Below are 17,158 nucleotides of genomic sequence, written 5' to 3'. Positions count from 1 at the left end.
AGCAGGAGGGCTTGAAAGCAAAGCTTGCCAAATGTGCCTTTTTCCAGCGGGAGGTTCGCTACTTGGGCCACGTCATCTCCGATCAGGGCGTCTCCACCGACCCTAGCAAGGTGGAAGTGGTGGCTAACTGGCAGCCTCCTAAGACTGTTTCGGAACTACGCTCCTTTCTTGGGTTTGCCAGCTATTATCGCCGTTTTGTAGAGGGTTTTGCTAAGTTGGCGGCACCTCTGCATAGACTGGTGGCAGAGTGGGGAGGCAGAAAATCAAAGAAGAGGTCAGAGCATGGTGTAGCGGAGAACTGGACTTCAGAGTGTGCTCAAAGTTTTGAGGCATTAAAGACTAAACTGACAACAGCACCAGTGCTTGCTTATGCAGATTTCTCTTTGCCTTTTATTTTAGAAGTGGATGCCAGCCATGGCGGCCTAGGGGCAGTGCTCTCCCAGGAGCAGGGAGGTAAGGTGAGGCCAATAGCCTATGCCAGTCGGGGTTTGAGGCCTACTGAGCGCAATATGCTAAATTATAGCTCAATGAAGCTGGAGTTTTTGGCACTTAAGTGGGCCATGACTGAGAAGTTTAGAGAGTACTTGTTGGGCCACAAGTGTATTGTTTACACCGACAACAATCCTCTTAGTCACTTGTCTTCTGCTAAACTTGGGGCTACTGAACAGCGCTGGGCAGCTCAGCTTGCTTCGTTTGACTTCGACTTAAAGTACAGGTCAGGAAGAAGTAATAAGAATGCAGACGCTTTATCTCGCCAGCATCCATCCGATCCTGAGGAAATTAAAGCCATGGTTCCTGGTACAGCCTTGCCTGAACCTCTTCAACAAGCCTTGCGGCTGGGACCAGCTGAGGTATCCCATTTCGCATGTCCTTACAGTTTTGCCCCATCTCACTACTCCTGATCTTCATACCCTCCAACAGGTCGACCCAGTGATAAAGGAGATCCTGGTGTTCTGGAGACGGAAGCAGCGACCCAGCTTTGAGGAGCGGCAGCAGCTTGCCCCACCTGCTTTGGTGCTGCTACGACAATGGGATCGTCTGATTGAAAGGGATGGAGTTCTGTACCGTCAGGTTCATCGCCCTGATGGTGCTGAGGTGGTACTTCAGCTTTTGCTGCCGAGTGCACTAATTGAGCAGGTGCTGACTCATGTTCATCAGGAGCACGGCCATCAAGGTGTGGAAAGGACCCTAGCACTTCTTCGCTCACGGTGCTACTGGCCAGGTATGTCTGCTGAGGTAGCTCGCTGGTGTCAGAGATGTGAACGTTGCCAAGTTGCAAAAGACACCCGACCAGCAGCTCAAAGTTTCATGGGACATTTGTTGGCCTCTCGACCAAATGAAATCTTGGCCATTGATTACACTCTGCTCGAACCCTCCCGGAATGGGCTGGAGAACGTCTTGGTAATGACTGATGTTTTCAGCAAGTATACATTGGCTGTCCCCACTCGTGACCAATGTGCTGCTACAATGGCCCAGGTTCTTGTAACTGAGTGGTTTTCGAAGTTTGGTGTGCCTGCCCGTATTCATTCCGATCAGGGTCGTAACTTTGAAAGCTCCCTGATCCAGCAGCTCTGCAAGTTTTATGGTATTGAGAAGTCCCATACTACTCCTTATCATCCGGCTGGAAATGGTCAGTGCGAACGTTTTAATAGGACTTTGCACAATTTGTTGCGGACCCTGCCAGTATCCAGAAAAAGACTGGAATGTATGTTTGCCCCAGTTACTCTACTGTTATAACACCACTCCCCATCAGGCTACTGGGGAAACTCCATTCTTATTGATGTTTGGGCAAGAACCCAGGTTGCCAGTGGACTTTCTGTTGGGCAGAGTACCGGACCCCATCAATGGAGATGTGCACGAGTGGATTCAGGAGCATCAAGCCCGGCTACAGGTTGTACATGAAGGAGCCAAGGAACGACTGCAATTGGCTGCCGACCGCAGAAAGAGGCACCATGATAAAAATGTGAAAGAGGCGCCATTGAACGACGGGCAGTTGGTGTTCCTGCGCGATTTGAGTGGAAGAGGGAGATGTAAAATCCAAGATCGATGGAAACCAGCGGTATATAGAATCCTGAAGGCACCTAAAGGAGGTGGGGCAGTATATACCATTGCACCTGCAGATGATCCTAGCAGTGTGAAGCATGTTCATCGTACCTTGCTGAAGGCTGTGGTAATGGCACCTACACCATCAGAAGGGCCTGCTCCGTGCGGTAGCCCACATGGACCAGAAATATCATCCGCAGAGCCAGAACATGACTCATCAAGTGACAGTGACCTGTTATTCCTGAGCATAGGAGCTCCTCAAGTAAATGTTTCACCATCTTACAGCCCAGTGGCAGTGATTCCAAGTAGCTCTGAGTTGTTGCTCCCGCCAGAAGATCGAACTTCCGATGTTCCAGCCACTTGTACAGTTACTCCGAGTGCAGCACCAGTTCCATCTAGCTCTCTTCCTGTTCCCACTACGAGCTCTGATACAAGAAATATTGTTGTGCGAAGAACCGCACGGTCCACGGCCGGCCAGCATTCAAACATCCATCATCTCCCAAGACCAACAGGGGAGGTGGCACAAGGGGCTGCAAACTCTATTTCTGAGCTTAGAATACATACTGTCTCTGCATTTTTTAGGCCTTGGGATTAACCTGGGTGTCTTTGTAATCCATCGTCGGGGCGACGATGCAAAAAGGAGGGGTAGATTGTGGCAGGATGAATGTTATCCCTCGGTCCAACCCACTTTCAGCCTGGCGCATTAGGGGGCGCTAGTATAAATAGTGGCCATTTGAGTGTCCCTGGATCGCTTACCTGTGACCTCCTTTTTGGTCACCTGACTTCCTGTTGGTGTTGCTGAGCTTAGTTGCGGGTTACTTTTCTGAAGCCTCCATCGCAGCTGGTCGTAGCTGTAGAAGCCTCCTCTGAGCCATTCTGCTTACGTTTTATGACACGGCTTACTTGGAAGTGTGGGCCTTAGTGTTGCACCAAGCTACGCAAACTGAAGGGCTGCTGCTTTGCTGTGCTGCTGCTTTGCTTTGCTGTGATCCTTTGCTTTGTTTTACTTTACTTTTACTGTCTGTTCCGGCTGCGAAGTTTCTTTGCTGCTGCCAGCCTTTAACCCTTTAGAGCCGAGCGTAGCGCCCCCGCTACAATTTGCGTATCTATTTTTAAATCCCTGTATCACTGCAACCACGTAAGCTAGCGCAATAATTTTTTTTGCATATGAAACCGGATAAGTTGTACTTACATCTTATGCCATCAGCTTGTCCTAGGTCACGGTTTTCTTCCACATATAGCTTTGCAAAAACTGCATAAAAAGCGCTTGCAGCAACAAAAACATAATACTCCAGAAACACGCTTTGCCGATCCGATCAGCTGTTCATAACACTTCCTACGTTGGAATAGACGTCAGCGCGAACTTTCGCATGTCCGCCATTACCTGACCGAAACCGGAAGTGACGTCATTTCGCGGAAATGTAGTTTTTTTTTACTGTCAGGGCCTCAGAGCCTATACTGGTGTTTTTAAAAGTTATCTTTGACTTTATGACTTTCTGTGTCGTTTCTGGGATGCTTAGAACTCAAATTGCACTGCTGGAAATGGTTTATTTTGATGCATATGCTGCTTTTTTGCAAATTTGCACTATAATATTTATTTTCGTTTTTCCTGCAGTATATAAAAATTGGTGTATTTCAAAAGTAAAACTATGAAGACACTTCAAATAAATTTCCTGTGGTGGGAAACTAGTTTGTGCAACTTTTTTGTATTTACAGTTTTGAGGGATAAGCCTCTTAAATTTCTCTAACTAGAAATATATGTTAAAAAAACAAAAACGATTTTAAATTTTTTTGTAGTTTATTGCACTTTTTTGCAATTTATGTAATTACTATGCACTTAATGCATACATATTATTAAAATTTGGGCTGTAATGGTTGTATTGATGTATATCAACTTGAAATGCTCCCAAAATTGGCACTACAGCATGTAAAAATATAATATAAGCTCTTGCGGACTTGGTTCTATGGTAGGTCTTAAAGGGTTAAAGTGGACGTCGGCGTGGACAACGGCCATATGCATGCCACGCGGGTCGGCCGGCGCGCATATTGATTAACTGACTGGATAATTAACTTATAGCCGTGCAGACGGCAAGTCGGAGCACTACGGCGATTCCGTTTGCTCCATATTTTAGAGTTTTACCCAGATTGTATGTTGTTTTATTGTTTGATTTGTAGTTTGGATTTTTGTTACGCCACTGGTGGGAGGCCCTTTTTCTAGCTGTAGATCACCAGTGTGGTCCTGCAGTTGGGTTATCCCCCAGCGCTACACATTAGTTTGTTGTAATATATTAAATTTTCTTTGTTTCTTTTATTCAGATGCGGAGTGCCGACGTGGAGGAGACCAGGGTGCCTTGGTGGTGGGATCCTCTGAGTGTACACTCCTGCCTTGTTTAGTTTATTAGTGTGAGTGTGTGATAGTGTGCTGCACTTGTGTCTTGGTGTATTTTCTTCGTTTTTTGAGTTTGTGTGTGTGGCATCCCTCCCCTCCACTGGTAAGCCTCAGCTCTGAATACCTTTTTAAGCATATTTGTACATGAATATTTATGATTGTGCTTTTATATGGTGTTTTAAATAATTATTAATAAATTGTCAATTTGTTTATCATTGAACCTCGTCTCTGTACTGAGTATAGCGAACCTAAGTGCCTTTTTGGTGATTTAGTGTTACTTCCAGTATTCTCTGGGTGAAATTCCCAGGGTGGCGTTGTCTTTTTAAAACTGTGAAGAGTATTTACTTTATTTCCACCTCGTGCTGCCACACATATATATATATACATACACACACATATATATTTACATATATGTGTGTGTGTGTGTGTGTATATCATAATAGTCTGACAATACATATAATATTGGCCATATTATATTTACATTACCACAGTGAGATGATTTTAGTCTCATGAACAACATTAGCTAATTGTTATTTACTAACTAATCTTAAATGACTGTTCAGTACAGAAATGAAGCCCAACTATCATGTTTTACAGTCCCGTGGTCTCAGCCTCAGATACTCAACTAATCAAAGTGATGTCATGACAAAAATGAATGACCAACAAAATATTTTTTCTCCTTCATTTCTGTCAAACCCTGCTGTATGTAACGTTTCTCGCGGTTAGCATCATGGTTGCTAGGCAACCTGAGCAGCACGACGAAGGCTAGACCGTCCCATTTCACAAGCCTCTCACTTCCGCACTTCTCGCACTTATAGTATGCACCGTACGTAGTACGCGTAGTGTGCGTACTTCAAGCGTGCATACCCTGAATTGGGACACAGCCCTTGATTCACCTCACACAGGTACAGACAAGAGTCATCATTCCTGATTCTGGACAGACTCTGATGCCTCAGTCCCTTCATGAACATGACACAGGACTGGGAGTTCAAGTATTACATGAGCTCCTATAATTGCAGTGTCAGGTTGTGGTTCTCTTGATAGTTTCAAAATTCTTCACGCTACTTCCTGAAAAGGGGCGTGTCTTCCTGTGTTTGTCAGGGCAGCCCAGTAACGTTTCTGCTCAGCTGGACCGTTACATTCTGCACCGTTAACTGGAGGTAAAGTTGTGTATTGTAAGCCTTCATGCTAATCATCTGCACTCAAATTGTTTTACTGTTTCTTAGTTTTTTCTCTATTTTTCTTTTCTCTCTTGCTGTGATTTTGTTTATAGTTACAGTGACATGTGATGTAAAATATCCTAAAACATGAGTTTGTTTCCCTTTTTGCCATAAAACTAGCATTCTCTGGGTTTGTTAAAAACTACCCTTTCAGCTTGTTCGTGGCCAAAGGTGTCCAACAGATTGGGTCTGTAATTTGTTATTATTCTTTTTAGTATTTTTTGCCATTTTTTCTGCATGAAGCTTTTAACTAACTTCAGTTCTTTTCATAAATATAAAAGAGTTATTACTTTTTACATTTTTAACCCTTTAAACACCAGTTTGTTTGTCCACTGCACCAGTTAGAAGACAAAACTCAAATCACACCATTTTATATATCTGCAGTGCTACTGGAGTATCTTGTATCAATAATAGTAGAGTCTGGGACATGTAATTGATTCAAATCAACATTGATTATAAAGCATTGTAATTTTTTCGCAAGGAGAACAAAAACAGAAAAACTCCCTCTCGGCTTGTTCGTGGCCAAAAATGGCCACCCCTTCTGTCATGGTCCTGGGTCATTGACCCAGCGTTTTGTGTTTGGTGTTTATTCTGATTTTCTATTAGTTCTTTGGGTTTGGTTGCCATGTTTATCATCCCTACCTGTAGCTTCCCTCTGTGCTCTCTTCGTGTGCCTGAGTTTTGTGTTGTAAAACAGTTGATCTTCTTCTTCTTCTTCTTCAGTCAAGTTTAACGGCAGCTTGCATCCAAAACTGTTGCATTACTGCCATCTCCTGGCTGTTAATCGTCCGTCACTCTGGAACCCTTAAATCCTCTTGATGAGACCAGTATTTCTCAAAAAACGAAAAACCACCACTTTCCCTTTACCATGACTTAACTTATTAACCACTTGTTCAAACGTAAGTTCCCTTCCACCACTTATTTCACCCCACATCACCCTCCTGTGACTTGCATACTTCCTACAACTAAGGAGTCAAAGCAGTTGATGTGTTTCCTGTTTTACTTTGTAGGTCTGCTTCTCGTTATGCCCCTTAGTTTCAGCTGTGTCCACCCCTGCATGTCATCTCCTCATTACCTGGTGTGTATTTATGGTGTGTGTTTGCCTCTGCTCGTCGTAACTCTGTGTACTTCAGTGTGTTCTATGTCCCGCTGCATCCTCTGGTCTATGTCCCATGTTCAGGTCTGTTCTTTAGTTTCTTCCAGTTTAGGTCTCGGTTATCTCCCCACCCTTCTTTGCCTATTTTTGTCACTGCCACGTCTGTAAATAAACATCACTCTCATGACCAGTCAACGGCCTGCATTTTGGGTCCTCATAAATGGAAAAAAATCATAAAACCCCAATTTTTTTCCAAATAAAAAATGCTATCTGATTTATTTCCTAACCATGATGACCATGATCTAGAATCAGTGCTGTTTGTCAAGACCAAAATTTCATTCAAATTCAGAATTTTAACCCTTTAAACCAGTTAAATAAAATAATTTTAACGATTTACATAGGGATAAAAGCATAGAATCCCTATTTTCTTCTAAATAATACATACAAACTGATTTATTTTCTAACCATGATGGAGGCTAGATGCATAGCAATAATTAACAGCATCAATGAGTTTTGTGCATTATGGGTTTTTTTGTGCAGTGACAGAAAAACAAAAAACATCCTCCCTCTCAGCTTGTTTGTGGCCAAAAATGGCCACCCCCTGTTTACGTTCACAAAATGCTATAAAATTCATATATATTAAAACATTTTTCTACTTTCTTTGACTTATTTTTTTTTTAAATTAGCACCGGTCCTGAAAAACAAAATATAATTCAAAATTCAGAAATTATACGCTTTGAATGCCAGTCAGATTATGTATATACTACAATTTTTGGGGGGAATAGCAAAAAGAAAATCAGCATATGTATGACGAAACCTAATATATTTTTAATTGTCATTGTAGGTTAGTAAAATGTGTATTTCAGTGTGTGTCCTTCTGTGTGCATCCTCATTAGCAGCAAGATGTGCTCACCAAAGTAGAGTTGTTTTTGTAGGCACACTTTCTACACCTGGTGCAAGGGGTTGCTGTTCCAATCCTGGAGTTGCGCCTTTTGGACCTTCTTCTCATTTTGTTGGTGGGGTGTGGGTCACACTCTGGTTCAGACTACTCTATCTTGAGATCAATGGCAGAAGTGCCTGAGAATCAGGGAGAAGGGTGTCTTGCAGTTGTTGAAGTCACCAGCATGTGCCCCAGCTCTCCCAGGATCACTCTTCATTTGTAGGTTGTAGAGCACTCCCCCACTTCAGTGAAGTTGTTTCAGACGGGACAAAAACATTGTATCCCAAGACATCCAGGAAATTGGAGAAAAGAGTCAGCAGCCATCAGTTAGTTTCCCTTCAACAGCTCGAGGTGCCAAAATCCTCTCTAAGTCATCCAAGCTGTATTTGTGCCTATTGTAGTCCAAGATTGCTTCTTGCTTCGTCGTCCTCTATTCCCCATCACTGACTGCTGGTTCCCTGTGTGTTGCTGTCAAAAGAAGCACATTCCTCTGTTGCTTTGGCATGTGGGATATCGCCGTGGTAGTTTTGGTGAAGCCAAAGACAGACAACAAAGTCTTTCTCTGTTGCAACTGGAGGAGCTGAGGAGAAAGCTCTGGGTTGTTTCCCCTGTGCCAGTTTTCATCTGAGGAGTTCCTCTGCCAATGTGGCCAAATTAAAGACGTTGTCCTCGGAGCTCCTCCGTCAGTTGGAGTCTGAATCCTTTGCGCTTTTTGACTTACTGAGAACCTCCTTATCTGTAATCCTCCAATCCTCACACCTTTACCTCCCCTGCAGGTCTATAAGGGTGCACAGCAGCTAAAAGATCTCCTTTGTTTTAAAAAAGTCAAAAGTAGATCTCAGGCTGCTAATGCAGGAAACTGCATACAGGGTGAGCCCTGGTTTGATACCAGTGGGTACTGGATTGTAGAGCAGTCTCTCTTCAGTAGTGGGACCCACATGGTTTTCCTTTCATCAGGGATCAACTCAGTCGCCGGGTCCTCGGTCTCTGGTGTTCTTTTCCATCAGCTGCTCGGCCTCCACCTCCATGCCCCCCAACCCCAATCCTCCCCGAAAGAAGAGGATTCAGGCACTGGCTAGAACTCAACATCAGTGGTGATGCAGTCAGCCTCTTTGGAGATTGTCCCCTCATCTTCTGGAGAGAAAGTTTCTTCATCTTGGGCAGATGTCTTTTCTTCAAGGGCAGAGGACTGTTTGCTGTCCTTGCTCTCTGACCAGATCATATAGACAGTGCTTGAAACAGTGATGACCTTCTTGCCATATTGCCTCAATAAATGATCTGGAAACTGTTAGGCTTACTTACAGCAGTAGCTCTGTCTGCACCTGCATAAACTCCAGGACACGTTTAGTGTCTTTGAATTCTGCAAAATGTCCTGTGATTGTTTTTTTGTTTTTTTGTTTTTTTCTAGATTTGATATTTTGGGTATGGTGTCTTTATATGAAAAATACAAGAGTAAAAGTGCTTTTAACATGTGCTTCAAAGCTAAGTTTGACTGGGAACCTCAAAGCTCAATAGCCTGGATCCACAGAAATTCACTGCAGCCTATGTAATGTTTGATGCGTCATTATTTATTCCAGTTTGTCTTGCAAATACATGTTTGTGCTGCAGTGTCATGCACAAACACAAACTATTAGATCCTTAAGATCAAACCTATGTCAAAATTGTTTCATTATTTTGGTCCACTGGACTGTGGTAAGCCATCAAAGGCCGCTATTAGAAACTCAGAATATTACATGAAATTGCTTGTTTGGCCAAAAAAGGGTAAATGATGTAATTTTGTAAAAAAAAATATTAAAAACTACAATTTTCATGTGTTGAGTTTAAAATGAAAGCATTTTTACCTAAATTGCATGATATATTACTGTCAATAACAAGGAATCAGAAAAGGTGGTTATAATGGGTTTCAATTGGCCAAAAATGGCCATGATAGAGCCAAGAGGACCAATTTGGTGTATAGTGTATATTATCGATATTATTAAGGAGCTGAAGTTGAAAATTAAAAAATCTGAAAAAAATATAAACTTTTGGGAAATTTAATTCAATTTGCATTAACAGAACGAAAATGGTTGAAAAAAGAAAAGTCCCAGGACAGAGCCCAGAGGGTTAATGCGTCAACATACCAAGACCAATTGGACAATTTCATGCTCCCAACTTTGTGGGAACAGTTTTCGGATGGACCCTTCCTCTTCCAACATGACTGCGCACCAGTGCACAAAGCAAGCTCCATAAAGATGTGGATGAGGGAGTTTGGTGAGGAAGAACTTGACTGACCAGCAGAGTCTGCCTTTGAGATGAATTAGAGTGGAGACTGCAAGCCAGGCCTTTTTACCCAATATCAGAATGGTCAAAAATCCCATAAACACACAACTGAACCTTGTCGAAAGCCTTCCCAGAATAGTTGGCTGCTGTAGCTGCAAAGGATGGGCTCAAGTTCATATATGTGTGAAAGCAGACAAGAGAATACTTTTGGCAATAAAATGTAGCGTAATGACACGTGTGCAGTGAAACAAAGAGCCTCTGTGTTGTCGTCCAACATCCAGCTTCTCTGTGTGAGTGTGCTACATGCAGAGCATGCTCACAAGAGCTGCAAGAGTACATAGGCTATTTACAACACAGTGAGGCATGCTTTTCACGTACTCCAAACTGCATGAGGATCTTCCAGAATATCTACTAAGACTCATTCAATCTCAGCCATACAAGACACTTAGAGAATTGCATTCTCTGCTGTTTTGTTGTGCATAAAAAACACATAGTAATGCCATACCATCTGTGCATTTTAACGTATGTTTAGAAACGCTTGTTTAGTGTCACGGCTGGGGCAGCAGTCGTGTGGTGTAGTGAGGAAAGGATCCAAAATGCAGGCACTGGCTGGGGGGCGAGTGAGTGTTTATTTGTAATGAAAGTAAAGTACAAAACAGGAAATAAGGAACAGGGAGCAGCTAAAGCCTAAACTGTGAAAACTAATAAACAAACCTGAAAACATGAGGACATGCAGGGAAAGGAGCACAGAGAGCTGAAAGGAATACCAAAATGCACAGACGGAGCGACGAGGAACAGAGGCAAACACACACTGTAAATACAAACCAGGTAATGAGGAAGTGACATGCAGGGGTGGACATAACGAGACACAGACCTACAAAGTAAAACAGGAACCTCACAGACTGTTTTACAACACAAAACTCGGGGAGACAAACAGAGCACAGAGACACAGGTGGGGATAATAAGACATGAGAACTAAACCCAAAGAATTAAACAAAATCAGAATAAACTAGAAAATAATAACAATAAACTCAAAAAGCTGGGCCACCGACGCAGGACCATGACATTCAGGGCATCAGCTTAGAAACCATCTAAATAATGTGAATGAATTAATGGTTAAACTCTATTATTAATTGAATTCATAGCTGTAATCTGTGCCTGAAGGGAGATGTTATTTCTTACTGATGGTTCATAGTATATGTGAGTATATATGATTACACAAAATGGATGATTTATTTATGATTACATGTCTAGTGTATACAGGTACATATGCCATAAATCCACAACAAGTTAGTGATCATAAAATTATTGATGTTGTGATTCAAATGTCTGATTTTAGTGAACACACTGGACTTGATCTCCCAAACAGAACAAGCGACATGTTTCACATTAAAGTTAGAAGAAGGAAAATCTACAGTCTGACTTCAGTCACTCATCACGACATCTGATCCTGTTCATGATCCTGAGTATTACACTGACTGATCACAACTACAAGAACTACAACCACTGCAGTGGAAGCAAGAAAAACGTGCACTTTGATTTACTCTAAAATATTTTACTTTTTAAAGTTTAAAGGTTAAAGTTGGGGCTGCAGAAATGTCTGTTAGACCAGTGACCCCCTCTGTTCTCTGTCCAACCAGAATCTAACACAAAAAGTCATATCTGATGTGCCATGTGTTTTTTAATGTATTTTGTTTTTGTTTAAATTGGTAAATACACTGTAGTCAGCAGGATTACTAAAGGGGTTATACACAAAATAAAGAAATTACCTGATTTGCAAGTATCTTTATGACTCTGCGTTATTCTACATGCATAATAACAAATCTGGACATAAATGTCTGAACCAGACCCAACATGAAAATATGGGAGCTTAATATTTGGCATGTTAGCAACTGGGAACTGCTTTAACACAACACCCAATGTTTCTTTTTTTTCTTATTTCAGAAATCACTTCCAACATAATAATTCATTTCTCATGCAGTTATACTACCCAGTACAGCTGCATTCCTCTCTAATGGCCGCGCTTCCTCTTATGCATCTGAATGTAGCTGTGTGCTTTAGTCCTGCAGGATCTCTTTACTCAGTTGCTCCTGGATTACTGTGTGGCTCTGATTACTAACGTGTCCATGGAGCTGTACATGACATGAACTGTTCTCACCTCAGAGTTTGGTCCTGTGATGGTGGTGAACTCTAAAACTGTCCAAAGACGACATAAGATAAGCCAGAGCAGTGCCATGGCAGCTCAAATAACAACCGTTAATCTAGTTATTTGTGTTTCAACATAAATTCAATACTATTCCTGAGTCCCTGTGCACGATTCTTCATCTGCTTTCTCTCATGTGCACTGACTGATGCACATGTGTGCAGTATTAACTTTTAAAAGATGAAGCTGGAAACATTTAGGGGCAGGAGGGTTTGATGCTAGAAGGTTTGAAGACCTTTTCAGTCAGGTGAACTTTATTTCTGATAATAATTCTCAGCTTGCAGCAGCATCAGCACTAGGTAGACTCTCCATGAAAGTTTACAACACACTTGTCTGAACTCACAGTCAGAGGTGGGCGGATGCTGTCACTTCATCACAGAGTGAACCAGTGTTTGCTGTTAGACACCAGGCTGGTGCTACAGACATCAAATTAAAATGTGTTCCTTACAAATTTATGAGTGCCAGTAAAAAGAAAACAAACCACAAAATGCGAACAAACTGCTTTTGTTGTGACTTTCATGTTCTGCTATCACACTGGGCTGAGTAACCATTGATATTTTGAGCTGCGTTGATCTTGTGCTTCACCTGATTTGTGGTGATGGGGTGGGAGGACTGTACACCAAGGATGACCGCACCCTGAAGATTGCATTGAATAATGGAGATGTAGTTTATAATAGTAATAGAAGATAATGTGCATAAAGAACAGAAACCCTTTATTCTCAAACACGTCAGTTTCACAGCTGAGTCATCAAAAATTTCTGATTCCAAAGATCAGAAAAAGCAAACTATAAATCACAGCAGTTATTTTAGACGGTCTGGACACAAATGAGTGTAAAAGCGGGAACCCTGACCCTTAATGGACGTGACCTCTTGTGTATGAGTGCATTTTCTAAAATCAGTGATGGTGTCTGTTTAATTGAAGACAGGACTCATCGCAGCATCTAACAGCATCACCAAGGACTGGGCTGCTCTCATCATCCTGGAGCTGACTAACAATAACAGAGTTATCATCACACTTTACAGCACTCCTGTTTTAAAACCTGCTGTCGTACATATTTGTGTCATCACTGAAATAAAACTGAAGGAAAATATTAAAGTTTATCAAAAACAGCAGCTGGAAATTGTTGGGAATAAATAATTTGCAGTGTTTTAATAATGCTATGCTTTTTTATTAATAAGTGTTAAAAGTTATATAGTGTAGTATTAAGTGGATACAGCCCTGAAAAATAAAGGCATGAGACCATGTGTCCTTGGAGAGTAGAAAGCTGCAGTCTCTCGCTCCAGCTTGCCTGGGAAAATGTAGATAAGAGGGAACCATCTCTAGTGGAAAGTTACTGAGACTCTGTTGTTTAGAGTAGAATGAGAGAGCGTCTGTAATAACACTGCTAGGGGCACACCACCATTTTGACATCCACAGCAGCGTGTCGTGCAGGACGCGCCTCACTTCTAGAAGTAATAAAGTGTTAAATGGTCAACTGAGCAGTGTTTTGTCTTCCATCGTTTGCCTCTGAGAATTCAAAAGAACTCAGTGAAGTGTTCATATTTACAAAATCTACAACTTAACATCACAAAGACAAAGGAACTGATCATGGACTTTAGGAAGCATGCTCCTCTGCCTACCCCGTCACCATCAGAGGGGCTGACATGGAGACCTGGGGGTACACTTGGACTGTAAACTGGACTGGACCAAGAACACCAATGCTGTCTTTAAAAAAGGGCAGAGTCGGCTTTTCCTACTGAGGCGGCTCAGGTCCTTCAATGTTTGTAGGAAAATGCAGACCATGTTCTATGATGCTGTGGTGGAGAGCGTCGTGTTCTTTGCAGCTGTGTGCTCGGGCAGTAGGGTGAAGACAGCCGATGCCAACAGGCTGAACAAACTGATTAACAAGGCTGGGTCTGTCCTGGGTGTCAGATTGGAGAACCTGGAGGGGGTGTTTTAGAAGAGGATGCTAAAAAAGCTTTTTTCTTTCTCGGCGCACACATAGCAAAAGACTCATCGCCCCGAAATGCAGAACTGACCGTCACAGGAAATCCTTTTTGCCGGTGTCAATAAGACTGTACAACTCTTCCTCACTCTGTAGGTGATTCTCCTGAGGATTAATAACAAAGTTATTCTGTTTCCATTCAGACCGTGCAATATCACCCAACAGTTTTTCATTTAATGTTTGTTAAATTTGCACAATACTATGCCACTTTAAGAATCACCTGCACTGATAGCTAAGCTATTTACTTTTCAGGATATAGTTATATTGCTACTTGTTAGAGTTATTTGATATTATATTTTGCACTTCCTACTGTATATTACTGTATACTAGTATTCTATTTTACATATTGTATATCTTATTCCTCTGTTCTTCTGTCTCTCTTGCTGCGTTCAGCATGTGTATGACAAAAGAATTTCCCTCCGGATAAATAAAGTTCTTCTTATCTTATCTTATATGTTTTAATGTAATGTTACAGCTTTGAATGCTGATCAGAGAAAACAGTTTCTTCTCAGTTTATATATTGAAGTGTTTGATTCATTTGAAATGATGATTATACTCTCGTCCTCCCTTTGATGCACCCTGTGGAGTCACAGTATCAATACTGTTTATTAGATTATACTTGGTGTTGCTCTCATAGATCCTCTGACTCTCTGATTAACACACACACAAAACGCACATGAACAACAACGCACACACACACACACACACACACACACACACACACACACATACACACAGTGTCAAGTCAAGATAGAAATCAAAACTTCTATCATATAAATAAAGATTTAATTACTGTTTATTTCTGGGCTCTGACTACCTGCAATATATACTTGAACTGCAGAATCATATTGAACCTGACTCATTCTCACTGTCAAAAATACCTCCCTCAGTCACCTCACGCTGCAGAGGAGCAGTGTGTTGTGTTGTGAATGAAGTGTGCAGAGGAATCCAGCATTATAATAATCTTGTGATAGGAACTAGTTCTGATGGAGTAAATCAGTGTGTTTCATTCTGCTTTTCTGTTGAAGAAGCTTCTCGTCAGGAATGCATAGACTGATGAAAGAAACACAAGGTTCCTCCAAGCTGACAGCAAAATATAATAATTAATAAATAATAATAACAAACAATTAGACTGTAACATCAGCTGGTAAAATAATATCAGTATATCTAATAATAATGAGAGCAGAGATTTCACTTTAAACACTCTCAGAGACGTTTGACATAAAAACTGAGTTACAGATAAAATACTTGATGCTGCTGTCTGCTCTTCTTTCCACTCACATTCTGCACACACCAACATACACAGAGGGAGGAGTGTATTCAAATCTGAATACACTCCTCCCCCACCAACGTTTCCTGTAGTGACTTGAAGTTCTTTACTTTCTTTTTTCTTTTTTTTCTAAAAGCATGTTTTTTTAAGTACGACTGTTGATGTGATTTGGCGCTATATAAATAAAATTGAATTGAGAAAAGAACCAAACCCAGTAGTGAAACAGTCTATCCTCAGTGCAGGTTTGCATTCAAAAAAATGCCTCAGCTTGGATGGGCTGATGCGGTTCCTCTTAGTATCTGCTTCTTTAAACTGCAGCCAGATGCTGCTTTGTTTACAGGTGTTAGTCATATTTATGTGTTTTTGTGATGCACTCGCACTTTCCTGCTCACCGCTGTCTCACTCACTAAGGAGTAGTGATGTGCAGTGATCCTAAAATGTCGATACTTCCAATACCACCATTTCATGTTGCTCAATTCCTATATGAAGTTTTTAAATCAGATATTGGGTCTGTACATGTGACATCATGTTTTTTCATATTCTGAAACGTGCTGCTAAACAAACTGAGTCAGACTAACTGGTTTATTTAAAGGCTGCAGGTTAGTGCAGGATAAACAGGTTAGTTTGCTGCACGGTGATGGATTTAAAGTACAGAACAGTGTGTGACTGGTGACAATGGCTGTGGCTTCATGCTCAGTTTGGTTACATCAAGTGTAGCAGAGATGAATTTGCAGTTAAGCTCATGACGCTTAGATTCACTGAATTCCACCTTCATAGCAGCTGAATAGTGTCTAATATAAAGACAGCATAAACAATTTACTGTCAGTGTAGAGGATAGAAATCTGCCTGTTCAACTCATAAAAACCTCTGCAGACATCTGGTTGAATTCACTTGTGTAAATCCACAAAGAGCAGCAGGTCAGCTGATCACAGCCTGTACATTCAGAAAATCTACTGAAGCTCGCAATAGAAATTATTGTGAGTTGTGATCTTTTCCAGACACTGAGCCATTACAACTGATTTTGTGGTTCCTCCACCTGCTGAATCCACTTTAACCCCTGACTCCTCATTTTCCTGTTTAGAGACAAAGTCAATGTAGGTAAAAGAAAATAGAGCCATGTTTTTATTTTCCTTCTTTTTCTCTGCTCATGAGGCAGAGCTCAGCTACTTTTTACTTTCTTACTCTGAGTACATTTCAGAGCCTCTACTTTTTCACTTTTACTTAAGTAAAGACATTGAATCAGTACTTTAACTTTGAGTGGAGCATTTTTTAACACAGGAATCTGTACTTCTACTTAAGTACAACATGTGTGTACTTTTGCCACCTCTGCGTATCAGCCACATTAAAGTCTCCCTCTTCTGTGGTGCCGCCTTTACAATGTGTTAAAGTCTTCTTTATCATGATCTTTTTTCACCTCTGAGGGGAAATTTTGATGCTGGTCCTCTTTGTCTGTTCACTGCCTGCTGGAAACTTACCTGCTCGCTGCCGCTGCTCTTCCTCTCAGCTTCCCGGAGTAAGTCTGAAAACTCCCCCGCCTGCACTTCTGTCTGCACCTCTGCTCTGAAAAAGGAAAGGAAAGGTTAGACATGTTGTTCTTCTCCTCACTCCACCACACACGTGAAGAAACCCCCCTCTCTGTAGCGCTTGGCCTTGACAGCACAAGGTCCTGGACCACATTTACATATCTTCGTAAGTTAACAGATGTGAAATATTTTCAAAAGCTTTTGTTAAAATGCTCCACAACACATGGTTT

The 17,158-nt window shown here is 41.6% G+C and overlaps 1 protein-coding gene across 1 annotated transcript; it reads left to right on the top strand.

Moving 5' to 3' along the window:
• Positions 1-1,478: 1,478 nt before the first annotated feature.
• LOC112842866 (uncharacterized) lies at positions 1,479-4,652 on the top strand. The gene is made up of 2 exons (XM_025900350.1): positions 1,479-2,887; positions 4,360-4,652. The coding sequence occupies exon 1, from the start codon at positions 1,583-1,585 to the stop codon at positions 2,636-2,638; it is 1,056 nt and encodes a 351-aa protein (XP_025756135.1). The 5' UTR covers positions 1,479-1,582; the 3' UTR covers positions 2,639-2,887; positions 4,360-4,652.
• The last annotated feature ends 12,506 nt before the right edge of the window (positions 4,653-17,158 follow it).

Source organism: Oreochromis niloticus, linkage group LG18, assembly GCF_001858045.2.
Source record: "Oreochromis niloticus isolate F11D_XX linkage group LG18, O_niloticus_UMD_NMBU, whole genome shotgun sequence".
NCBI classification, from domain to species: domain Eukaryota; kingdom Metazoa; phylum Chordata; class Actinopteri; order Cichliformes; family Cichlidae; genus Oreochromis; species Oreochromis niloticus.
Note: the sequence above shows the minus strand (reverse complement) of the source record. Positions and strands in the feature narration are given on the sequence as shown.

Coding starts and splice junctions, on each gene's coding strand:
- LOC112842866 (XM_025900350.1), top strand. CDS start 1,583: ATGGTATTGAGAAGTCCCATACTACTCCTTATCATCCGGCTGGAAATG.